Source organism: Sciurus carolinensis, chromosome 2, assembly GCF_902686445.1.
Source record: "Sciurus carolinensis chromosome 2, mSciCar1.2, whole genome shotgun sequence".
NCBI lineage: Eukaryota > Metazoa > Chordata > Mammalia > Rodentia > Sciuridae > Sciurus > Sciurus carolinensis.
Window position 1 is genome coordinate 159,845,430 of NC_062214.1, and position 12,582 is coordinate 159,858,011.

At 40.1% G+C, this 12,582-nt stretch overlaps 1 protein-coding gene across 9 annotated transcripts in view; it reads left to right on the forward strand.

Moving 5' to 3' along the window:
• The window catches only part of Pcnx4 (pecanex 4), a 51,715-nt gene extending 46,273 nt beyond the window's left edge, over window positions 1–5,442 (forward strand). For 5 of the 9 annotated variants that reach the window (XM_047542357.1, XM_047542361.1, XM_047542359.1 and 2 more), the window contains one exon: window positions 5,039–5,441. In XM_047542357.1, the coding sequence (XP_047398313.1) occupies window positions 5,039–5,286 (248 nt within the window). In that variant the 3' untranslated portion in view covers window positions 5,287–5,441. Of the gene's footprint in view, window positions 1–5,038 lie in introns of all 9 variants that reach the window. The other 4 variants (XM_047542348.1, XM_047542349.1, XM_047542350.1 and 1 more) reach the window with 1 other exon arrangement.
• Window positions 5,443–12,582: the final 7,140 nt, after the last annotated feature.

A 12,582-nucleotide genomic window follows, 5' to 3' on the forward strand; every position in this document is an offset into this window, starting at 1 on the left:
TGATCTTGCTTTATTGCTTACCCCAATTACAATTGGTAATAATATTGCTCAAAAGCTGCTCTCATTGGCCTGTAGCTTTCACAGGCTGAGTTTTCTTAGCCCTGCCCCCAAGTTTTATATTCTTTATGATACATTACTTTTATGTTAAGATGTTTTAAAATACCAAATGGAGCCTACTCAAAAGTTTCCTCTAAGCCTATTTTCTCTTCTGTAAAATGAAGGCATTAATTAGATTTAGCATCCCTAAGCCAAACCATACCAGGAATGCAAAAACTGAATTCTCCATCACAAACTCCAGTTGTGGAGAAGAGGTAGCAGAGAATGGGACAGTGGGCTCAGGGTTGGAAAAACTGGCAGAAAGAATATACTCTGTACCCTCTCAAGTTCTAAATATCTGAGATCTGTGTGAGTTTTTTTTTGTTTTTTTTTTTATCTTTTTTTTTCTTCATATCCTCTCCAGCATTTATTATTGTTTGTACTCTTTTCTGTGTGAGTTTTGAATGTAAAACTCTCAAAAATGTCTTTTACTCTGAAGATTTTGTCCAATATGAACATCTTATTCATACCAGTGTGTTTTTATAAACTTAAGTATACAATGAAGTATCCCATTTATTAATTTGCAAATTGTGATTGTTAATTTTATGTGTCTACTGACCCAGTTTTTGGTGAAATATCAGTCTAGATATAGCTGTGAAGGTATTTTTAAGATGTGATTAATACTTACATCAGTAGACTTTCAGTAAAGCAAATTATCTATTACCTTCCATATTGGAGGCAAGCCCTATGCAATCAGTTTGAGAAGCCTTTAAGAGGAGGCAGGTCCCTGGAAAAAGAGGAAATCCTGTGTCCGTCCAGGCTGCCTTTAGACTTCAGCTGCAACGTTCTCTCTCCCTTGGGACTCCAGGCTGTCCTTCAGGAGTTCAGAATCACATGAGCCACTTCTTAAAAACAAATATCTCTCTCTCTCTCTCTCTCTCTCTCTCTCTCTCTCTCTCTCTCTCTCTCTCTCTCTCTCTCTCTCTTTCTCTCTCTCTCTCTCTCTCTCTCTCTCTCTCTTTCTCTCTCTCTCTCTCTTTTTCTCTCTCTAACATGTATGTTTCTTTACCTATTGTTTCTGTTTCTCTGGAGAACCCTGACTAATTCACAAAATGCAATGAAACCACACAGTAGTTTTTGTATTGGAAAAGAAAAATAAAGTGAATTACAAATTTCTACTTCAAAAATTTCTTTCTATTTGAATAGAACCTTAATTCATTTTGGAGCTTAGTTACATGCAAAGAATTCATTACTATTATCAGAAAGACAGTGAGTACAACTAATCTTGTGCTGCAATTTGTACTTGGATTCTGATGCCTCTAATAAAGATACTCAAAGATCTTTTCTCAAATAGCAGACACCATGATTACCTCTTCCCATTTGCACAGAATTCATATCAGAACTTGGAAGCACAGTGTTTAAAGCAGATGAAGGACAGATGAAAAAATGAAGGGACTCTCCTGAGACCAGAGTGGGAACAATAGGCCCAGCAAAGGAATGTTGACTCTCCTGTATCAGTCATTCATAAGCTGACAGAACTTTAAGCATTTAAATTTAAAATTCCAAATAATAGCTTGCTGGTACATGCCTATCGTCCCAGCTACTTGGAAGGCTGAGGCAGGAGGATTGCAAGTTCAAGGCCAGCCTCAGCAACTTAGGGAGACCCTGCTTCAAAATAAAAAATAAAAAAGGGCTGGGGTGTTGCTCAATAGTTGAATGCCCCTGGGTTCAATACTCAGTACTAAAAACAAATTCCAATAATTGAAAATATAGATTCAAACATAAGCTCACAGATGATACTACATTAGTCATTTCCTCTGAACAGGAAAGATATCAGCTCCTGGAGATGAGAAGAGAACCCTTTCAGCTGAGGCCCTCTTCCCTGCTCCAATTTGCAAAGGGCATGGGCTGTACTCTCGCTTCAAGTCTCAGTGTCTTTTTCCCCTCCCCAAACTTCCTCTTCCCTTCTAGTACCTCTTTTATTCAGGTTTTTTGTTGTTGTTGCTTTTTTTTTTTTTTTTTAATTTTCTACATAAATGAGAATAGTATAACAGGATCATATAGAAGTTCTGTTTTAGTTTTTTGAGGAATCTCCATACTGTTGATAATCTGGAGTCCTGCCACATCACAGCAGATTGTTCAAGATGAAGGAAGTTTTGTATCAGCACATTGCCACATTTCACAATCAAGGTACATATAAGAATAACATTAAAACTCTAGATCCTTCAAGATTAGCAAGGCCTATGAGTAGACACAGGGACTGTGGAAATCTAGGAAGAGAATATTCCCCTTCAAGGAAAAGGAGTTCATGGTTTTTTTTTAATTGTGGGTGTAATTCCAACCCTTAGATACTTGAGGAAATGAGTTTAATGTATTTTGTTGGCATAGTGCTGGGTGGCCAGAGCGCTAAGGAAGCACTCTGACTTGAGAACAGGCAGTTAGCATAGAATAGGGAATCAGTCAAATCGAGAAAATGAAAGCCATCTGCGTCTGGAAAGTTGGCGGCTGCCCCTGAGAGAATGGAATGTCAAAGAATGAAATGTCTGGAGCCCATTGAATTACCAAATTTACCTGCTCTTACCATTCTTTTCAAAGGATGCAGGCAAGGAGTTGCTAATTAATGCCTAAATCACTCCATGTGGCCCTTCCCCGCTGCCCAGCTGCTTCTCATCTTTTTGCCATCTCACCTGCATCTCCTGGGCCTAATCATGTAGGCAGGAAGGAAAGAGATAAAGGGGAAGGAACGGGAGAACAAAATCTATAAAAAGGGCAAGATTTGCTCATCCCATGGATTTTGCCTCTGGGTCTCCTTCTTCCACGCAGGAGAAATCTGTTCTACTTTTTTTTTTTTTTTTAATAAAGCTTCTTACGTTCTCCTCTACACTGGCCTCAGCGTGCTTCTCTGGTGTTATAATTAAGCATCTGAGGAAGCAGGACTCGTCAAGGTTACCCGTGGTATCACTGTGTACTGAAGGTCTGGGAAACATGTAAAGACATACCCAACAAAAAATGGTCCCACCAAAAGTCCACAGCACCCTTATTCTGAAAATTGCAGTCTGGCGTGGTGGAGAGGAGCCCCACAACCTGCTTCCAGCTGCAGAGCAGCACTCCTGCACACACTCCACATATGGGTATTTGATTTCTTGTCTGTAAAGCTGATATTCTGCAGGCAGACAAGTCTTACCTGAATTCTTATGTTCAATTTATGCTATAGTTTGGACCTGGAATGTACCTAGAAGACTGATGTGTTGAAGGCATAGTCCCCAGATGATGGTGCTAATGAGAGATGGGAGATAAGGCCTGGTGGTAGGAAGTTGGGTCATTGGAAGCCTACCCTTGAAGATTATACTGGGACCCTGACCTCTTCGTCCTTCTCCCTTTACCTCTTGGTTCAAAGTGGCCAATTTTCTTTACCATGAGAAGAGTAATTTCCTCCACCACATGTTCCCAATATAATGCATTGCCTTACCACAGGCCCAAAAGCAACAGAGCCGACAGACCATAGACTAAAAACATGAGCCAAAATAGAACTTTCCTCTTGGAAGTTGTTTACGTAAGATATTTTGTCACAGTGATGGAAAGCTGGTTAACTCAAAGTTATTCTTTGGCACTAGTGAAAATTTTTTATGTTCCCACACTCCTAGAAAAGATTGTTCTGTAACCAAGGTAACAAGATGCCAGAAATGTTTTTAAAACTAATTATTAATATAAATGACAGTTTAATCACCCTGGAACCTCTAAAAGATCTAAACACATTTAATCAATCCACAGTGCCCTTCTACAAATGCTTCTGGAAGCCAAGCCAGTGATGACGGCCTCTTGGAAGCCACATGCAGAAGGACTGCTTCACTGAACACCTACCATGCACAAATGAGTCCGTCTCTGAAACTCTTTAGCTCACATCCAGCTACTCTGCCAGCCACCAAAACTTCATGCTTCCCCAAAAGATAAAATAGAATCAATTCTCTGCTCTGCTTAGTGAGAGGCTCCTGATGAGCACAGTTCTTCCTCATGTAATTAACAACAAATTTAGCTTTGTTTTTTGCTTATTATTAGAGGGCGAATTGTATCCATTCCCTAAATTCATATGTTGAAAGCCTAAACCCCAAATGTGGATGGATGTGTAAAAAGCTTAGTGAAACACACGAGAGGTAAGAGGCGAAGAGGAAAGGGAAAACATGATTTATAAGGATGAGTAGAGAAATAGGAAAGTACAGCCTGCCTGGGAATAATGACCCACATTTGCACAATTCTTGGGTAAACTCATCCTCTGACATGTGGCAAAGTGAACAATCTGGACGGGACTGAGAATATATAAAAGAAGACAAGTTGGGTTGCTGTGGAGTTTTGCTGGGGCGCACACAACAGGGTGTGGTGTTTGTGCTCTGTCCACCATGCTCCTCCAGGGGCACCCTCCCCCGCCACCCACCACTCAGGCCAGCTCCATGCATGTTCCCTCAGTAGGATTTCCCAGCAGGCAAGGAGTTGCCAGGAAAGCAAGGGACTGCTTCTGAGATTTATGGGATCAGAAGCCCTCAACCTAAATGGCACAGTCTGAAACATGTCTCAGGCCCCTGGTGGTCTCCAACAGTAAAGGGAGGGAAGGATGACCCCTCACTTCTGCACCTCCCTGTAAGCAGAACTTAGGGCAACCAGGTTGGCAGTGTGCTGTCAGGGAGCAAAGCCTGCCTGTGCCTGTGCCTCTGCAGCAGCACAGGACATGCCACAGTCAGGGGAGGCTAATGGTGGTTCCCATCCTTGCCTAATGCTGGGTGCTGTGTGTTGGAGGCCCTTCAATGTATTATTTCATGTATGTAAATGTATTTGAAACACTGCTGCATCAAAGGAAAACAATGTATCCTTAAGGGGTATCAGACTTGACAGTAGATGCAGGTGACATTGGGTCATCTTCCTTTGGGAGGGAATGTATGGATTGTGAGTGGGAGAATTGTATCTGATTTTCTTTCTCACTTGCTTTGCTTTTCCTTTTTTTCTCATTCAGCTGCACTTCAAAGGTGGCAAGAAGAAGGAGAGAGCATGTCAGTGGGTGCACATGTGACCGTGAACTGGCCAAAGACTCCTCAGCCCAAGTGGCAAGTTCAGGGATGGACATGTGACCCTGCTGACCACTCAGCATCCTCCAGGACCCACCTGCTAGTGCCGCTGGGAAGAGTTCCTCTTGCTTTGGGGAAATGTAGACTAGAGACGGTTTGTGACCAAACACTGACCCCATGGAAGAGGCACATCTGAAATGGGGAGGGAAGGAGGGCAGCATGCAAAGGAAAGCCACAACAGAGACAAGAGGCAGATGGTGACAAGGACGTCACCACTGTTACACTGTTTCTGAGCCTTCTCCCCCTCCTATGGCCCATGCTGCTTTCTCCCTGTGATACATGTGCTAATAAATTCTTTCTCTTTGGGGCTCAACTGCTTTGAATTGTATTTCGTCACTAGTAAACCAGAGACCTACATGACATAGTCCTTTTTACATTTATTTTATAGACATCAAAATTCAGATTTTGATATTATAGTCTTAATAATAATTGTAACTTTACTCTTGTTAATTATTTTCTTTCTCTCTTCCTTGATAGATCATTTGTTTCTCTAAGAAAAGAAAACAGTAGGACATTAATTTGGTCTTAATTACAATTGCAATTTTACTCATTGTTTTTTCTCTCTCATAAGTCATTTATTTTCTCTACATTTGCGTCAGTATGATACTTTTCTAATATGCTGCGTCTTAAAAAAGAAATACTTCTGTGATCATAAAATCACTTCCAGCTCTTGGTCCCTTTTTCACTACTCTCTTTTGAATCAAAATTCAGGAGATAGCCGCATACTCTGTCTCCACCCATCAATTTCATTTTCTTTTCAATTTAGGTCAGTCAGGTTTTAGTGCCTGTCACTCATGCATAACACGTTCCACCTTTTTTTTTTTTTTTTTTTTTTCAGTACTAAAGAGTGAACCCAGGAGTGTTCTACCTCTCAGTTTCATCTCCAGCCCTTTTCTAAAGATGTTTTTTTGAGACAGTACTCCTTGCCAGGGTGGCCCTGAACTCGCACTCCTCCTGCCTCAGCCTCCTGAGGATCTGGGATTACAGGCATGTGTCACCATGTCTGCACAGCATGCTCTACCTAAAAAAAGAAGTAACACTGCTTTGATCCCCAACTCCTTTCCAGCTACCATTTCATTTTTCACTGCTCCCCTAAAGAAAAAATCAAATGATGGTTGCATGCACTGTCTCTACCCAACACCTTTGTTCTCTCTTCAGTGTATGTTGGTCAGGTACTCCCCTCAGTATTCCTCTGAACCTGTAAAGCCCCAATGAGTTAACTTAAGAAGTTGCCAAAGTTGCTGATGCTAAAAAGAGGTTAAAAATGAAAAGCTGCTGACGAGCTGAAATCAGCCTAGCTAGATAACAGGATGTCCTTGGCAGTTGATTTGGGCTGTTGCTAGAGATAACGGGGGATCCTCCTGACTGCGGTCAAGCTGACCTCCTGTAGACCAGTGGTTACTGTGGTGACTAAAACTTTTCAGCCAAAACATGTCCTAATATGCAAACAAGAACATAAAACATCTAATTGTAAAAGAGAAACTGAGTCCCTTTGTCTGAAGTGTATAAAACAGCTTGTAAACTTGTGCTCGGGGTACTCGGCATGGACTGCTAAGCTGGACTGTGTCGAGTACCCGAGAGCTGCTTGAATAAACTGGCTCTTTTTGCAGTTGCATAGGCTTGGTCTCCCTTGTGGTCTCTTTGGGGGTCCGGAGCTTGGGCGCGACACCCACCCGGTGGTCTGGGCACTACAGAACCCACTCTTGTTATTGTCACCAATGATTCCCATCTTGTTAAATTGAAAGGTAGTGATCAGTCTACTTGGCGTCAAGACAATGTATTTCCTGGTTTCATCTTCCTTCATAGGTGTTGACTCTATCTCCGTCTCCATTAGTGGCTCCTCCTCCTCCTCCTAAATTTTGAATGTTGAAGGACCTTCACAACAGCCCTTGTCCCACCTTACTAGCCCTCCTATCTGTTCATATGTCCTAGTGAGTTCTTCTTTGTATCAGATCTACATTCTGATGAGTTCCATGGGTGTGTGTTTCTGGCACTGATCTCTCCCAGGACTTCCAGACTCGTAACGTCACTAGTTGTCTAAGACTCATCTCAAACTTAAAATGTCCCAAACAGATCCCGTGTTTCCTACTCCTAAAGTTTTTCTGCCCAGATTGTTTTCTCATCTCAGTAAATGACATCCCACTGTACAGGGCCCAAACATGAGAATCATCCCTTATGTGATGAGGAGTGGAAATATTCCCCCCTGGCCTCAGAATTGGCATCTAGAATCCAGTTCTGAGGGGAAAATATGTTACACAATCCATGTTCTAAAAATGGCCAGATACTTCGTTAGGTTTATTTATAACCAAAGAACCTGTCTTGCCACTCTCAAATATGATCCTACAAAGACCTTTTTATTTTCCTGATCTGTCCACAAAGAAAGTGTTGAGAGAGAGTTGTGGAAATCAGGCAGGCTTTTTCTGACTTCTCTGTGAAAGAGAAGTGAGTGCCCCCTCCTCCAGACAAGTGGGGAAGCTCCTAGGGGTGTCACGGCTACAGGAAAAGAACACGTCTGTTCATCTGCTGTTGACTCCCTGCTTAGACAGCAGACTTGTACAGGAAAAGGAGAAAATGAGGTGGGATGGCAGAGTGGACAAAGGGACAACAACCCTGCGGCTGCAGGGAGGACCAGCACTGGATATGGCGACTCTAGAATGCCTGAAAGGGCCAAGTGATGGGGGCATCAAGACTAAAATCATCAGAGAGGGTTGGTGGCAGAACCAAAGGGACCCCCCCAACAGTAAGAATGAGGACTTGGAGCTGAGTGGTTAGAAGAGCTCAGGTTGTAATTATATGTCCCATATAAGGGAGAAAGGAGGGTCTTCCAAATCCTCATGAGAGAAGGCACTGAGAGAGTGAGTATTGTGGGAAGATGAACATGAAGTTGAAATTGATATGAAGGGTGAAGTTGGAATGGGCTAACGCTGGCCCTAGAATGCCAGCACATGCTCAGGAAATTGTCCCAATGGTCAGAAATACAGTAAAGAGAAAAATCAAATAAAATTCAACTGAAATTGGAGTAAAATATTTCAAAACCTCCCATGGGGTTAATGTCTATTATTGTAACTACTTCTAAATTTGCTTTTCCCCTATTTGATCGTACCCCAAATCTGCCATTTCTTACCCCATCCATTCTTACTACCCTGGTCTGAGCTGACATTACCTCTCCCGTGCATCTCGGCTATGACCTCCTCCCTGGGCTCCCTGCTCCCACTCTTTCCTTCTCCTTACCCAAGTCTATTTTCTATTCAACAACCAGAGTCACCTTTTAAAAACCTATGTCAGTTCCCTACTCACAAGACTTGGGATAAAACCTGAACTTTACCAAAGAGAGCAAATAATATGTCATATTTTTGTTAATCAGATTCCTAATGAAGAGTAATGAATAATTAAGGAGAAATCTAATTAAAATTTTTAAAAGTCCATTGCCACTTGTTGGATGGATACAGAAAATTTCAGCACCATATTGTACAAAATAATCTCCTTACTTCATCCCATTTGACAGAAAGATCATCATAACCTGTGCATGCCATCTCAGAGTCACACAAACAACTGGAGAGTTTCCATATTCCTCGTCATCAGCCACAAGTATATTCATTCATTCATCCATTCATTCAAAAACTATTAATTCACTAATGCCTACTAATTGACAGGTGTTGCCTTAGGTACTGGAAATACATCAGTAAATAAAACAAAACTCCTGCTCCTATGGAACTTGCATTGTAGTGGTAGAGATTTTATAGTAACAACTGGATTAAAAGAATGTAGTAAAGTATGTTGCAGGGAGGGTACCAAACTGTGGTTAGTCACTCATTTGACTAGTTATCCATTATTTGATAAATTAAGAAAATGAAAATTTACATTCTGAATATTTTTGGGGAAATCATTTGTCAGTTTACTAAAACACTTGGTTTGTACTGATGAAATGAAAATACTCTTTCAAATAATAAACTATTTTTGGGCTGGGAAGATAGCTCAGTTGGTAGAGTGCTTCAAATCCCCAGCACCGCAAAAATAATAACAATAATAAACTATTTTCATTTTTATAAATTTGTCATAATAGTTTTCTGAAATTTATAAAAATAGAAAAAGTTCTTTATAACAAATAAATGATGCAACAAACACAAGGAAAAGTAGGTGATGTCCTGTGCATGAACTCTGATCCTACCCCAGCAGGGTAACCACAGGCAGAGGCTGCAGTATTCCTCCACAACATTCCCTTCCACATGTGAACATCCATAAATCTTAGGATGAAGTATATGAACCTATTTTTTTAAATAGCCAAATATCAATATCAGCAACTTCCTTTTTTTTTTGGTTGAACTCATGAGGAAGGGAATGTATTATAAACATCATCTGTTTAATTTACCAATATTGTGATTCTCTTGAGGGGTGAGGCTACTGGGAATTGAACCCAGGTGTGCTTTACCACTGAGCTACAATCCCATTCCTATTTATTTATTTATTTATTTAGAGACAGGGCCTCACCAAGTTACTGAGAATCTCACTAAGTTGCTGAGGCTGGCCTTGAACTTGTGATTGCTGAAATTACAGGTATGTACCACCTTGCCCAACTTGACATCTTCTTTAAAATAGATTTCCATTCAATATATATACCAAATTATATTTCATTTTTATCCTTTACAGATGGGCATTAAAACTCTTTCCTGTTCCATAAAGTAAATACAAGCAATGCTTTACATTCATGTGTATGTATTCCTCATACATTACATTAATGACTATTACTGATTTTACTTGTTAAAGTCATTATAACTATCTGTAAGTAAAAAGGCCTCCCACAAAAAGATGACAGAATATTACTAATATTTTATTTATCATAAACATCAGTGTGTGCAATTGCACTACCATCTACTTATTGGAAATAGAAAATTATGGTTTTAAATATATATATATATGGTTTTCTGAAGACCACAAAGTTAAGAGAAAAGAAAGAAGATGAATGCTGGCTCTCTTACTCTCAGCATAGGCCTTCTTGTTTTTTGGTTTGCTTGTTTGTTTTTTTCCTATTAGTTAATTTAATCCCTAGAAAATTATCACAAACTGTGATTCAGTTAAATGTGAGTTTGTTTTTACTGCATTAAGAATCATCTGGTCATCGTGTGTGTTGAATAATTTACATTAAGAAGAGGACTTCCACACCAAATTTGCCTTTTCTGTTGAGGGCATTAATGACTGTCTGCATTGTCCTCTACTGGATGACTTTTGTTTATGGCTCATTAGTTGTGGCCAAAATGATTCAAATGGAATTTTGGATATTTGTTCTTAATTTCAAGGAAGGATGAATGGAACCAGGACACCTACTCTGTCTTGATATTCACCCAGGCCTATTAATCTGGTTGGACAAAATGTTTCTCTTCCAAGTTGTAAGTTGGAAAGGGAAATTCCAATGTGTTAGAAAAAAAGAGAGAGTGTAGTTCAGGACCTATGACATTAAAACAGCCCAGTTTTGCCTTTACAAAATGTCAGAATTTATTGAATAACAATAAATTCACAAGCTGCATCACTTTTATCGGTTGTAATTCACTGAGTACTCACAGGTCACCTGGTGGTCATAAACTGGACAGTTATACAAATCTTAAACATTCAATTCAAACACCACACTTTACACAAAGATATATAAAGGCTAAGGAAGAGTTAAGAGGGCCACAGGGGGCCAGAAAGCTGGACTGAAAGAAAAGACAGAGAGCAGACACAAATGCTAGAGTCACTGTAGGTGGGTCAGATCAGATTATGAAACAGCCAAAAACTTGTTCAGGAGTGTAGAGCTTATTCTAGGGCAGGGCCAGAAAGCAGGCAGTTTCAGAGAGATTCCGGGAGATCAAACTGACCTGAATCCTGAGACTGAGAGTTAGAGGTATTTCCTGTGGATTTCCTGACTTGGTCACTGGATGGCTGAATGACAGTTGGTGTACCCAGGTACGGTGTTCAGGTGCAACCCTTCTCATGGGTGAGAGACTTGCTTCGCTTGGTATTCTGGTGTATTTGATACACTCATGGGTCTGGCTTTTCTGATTTGGGGTTGATAAACACGCATATGTGTGCTTCAGATTTAGTTCAGTAAGTTCAAAGGTGATCACTATTCATTTGCACAATTAATTTATCAGTTTGTGCCTTACAATTGTCAGTCAGATGGTGATTGTAGAGTCTTTCTGTCTTAGCACCTGTACTCAAAATGGAACACCTCATGGAAAACTACTGCTTTACAAATCGTAGTAACGCAGATTCAGGCAAAGCCTGAAAACTCCTGTTCTATACACCAGAACAGGACTCAGAAGAGAACACAGCCTACTCTCCACAGAGAGACAGAAAGATAGAGATTGAGATCAGAAAGAGAGTGAAAGTGACTGGAAGAGAGAGTCAATTCTCATCAGAGTAAATAGTGGATGTTTTTCTACTATGGCAACCTTAAAAAATTTCTCAAGGAAAGCTTTCTTTGTGATATTGCCAGCTGCAATTCTTTTTTATTATTCTTTTTCTTATTTGTTCTTTTTAGATATACATGACAATAGAGTGTATTTTGACATATGATCCATACAGGTAGTGTAACTTATTCTAATTTGGATCCCATCCTTGTGGTTGTACATGATGTGGAGTTTCACTGGTGGTGTAGTCTTATATGAACATAGAAAAGTTTAGTCAATTCATTCTGCTCTTTCCTATTCCTGTCCTCCTTCCCATCCCTTCTTTTCCCTTTCTACTCCACTAATCTCCCTCCCATGCCCTGGCCTTATTATGTGGTAGTATCTGCATATCAGATAGAATATTTAAGCTTTGGTTTTTTCAGGGTTGGGTTATTTCACTTAACATGATAATCTCCAGTTCTATCCGTTACTGATAAAAGTCATAAAGTCATTCTTTTTATGGTTGAGTAATATATCATTGTGTATGTATACACCACCTTTTCTTTATCCATTCATCTGTTGAAGGGCACCTAGGTTGGTTTCATAGCTTAGTTATTATGAATTGAGCTACTATAAACATTGATGTGACTGTATCATTATGGTCTGCTGATTTTAAGTCCTTTGGGTATATGCCAATGAGTGGGATAACTAGGTCAAATGGTGGTTCCATTTCAAGTTTTCTGAGGCATCTCCATACTGCTTTCCAGAGTACTTGCACCAATTTGCAGTCCCACCACCCACGTATGAGTGTACCTTTTCCCCACATCCTTGCTAACATTTATTGTTATTTGTATTCTTGATAATTGTCATTCTGACTGGAATGAGAAGAAACCTCAGTGTAGTTTTAATTGGCATTTCTCCAATTGCTAGAGATGTTGAACATTTTTTCATGTATTTGTTGACTGATCACATTTCTCATTCTTCTAAGTGCCTGTCAAGTTCCTTTGCCAATCTATTGATTGGATTATTTGTTTTTTTGGAGTTAAGTTTATCGAGTTCTTTATATATCC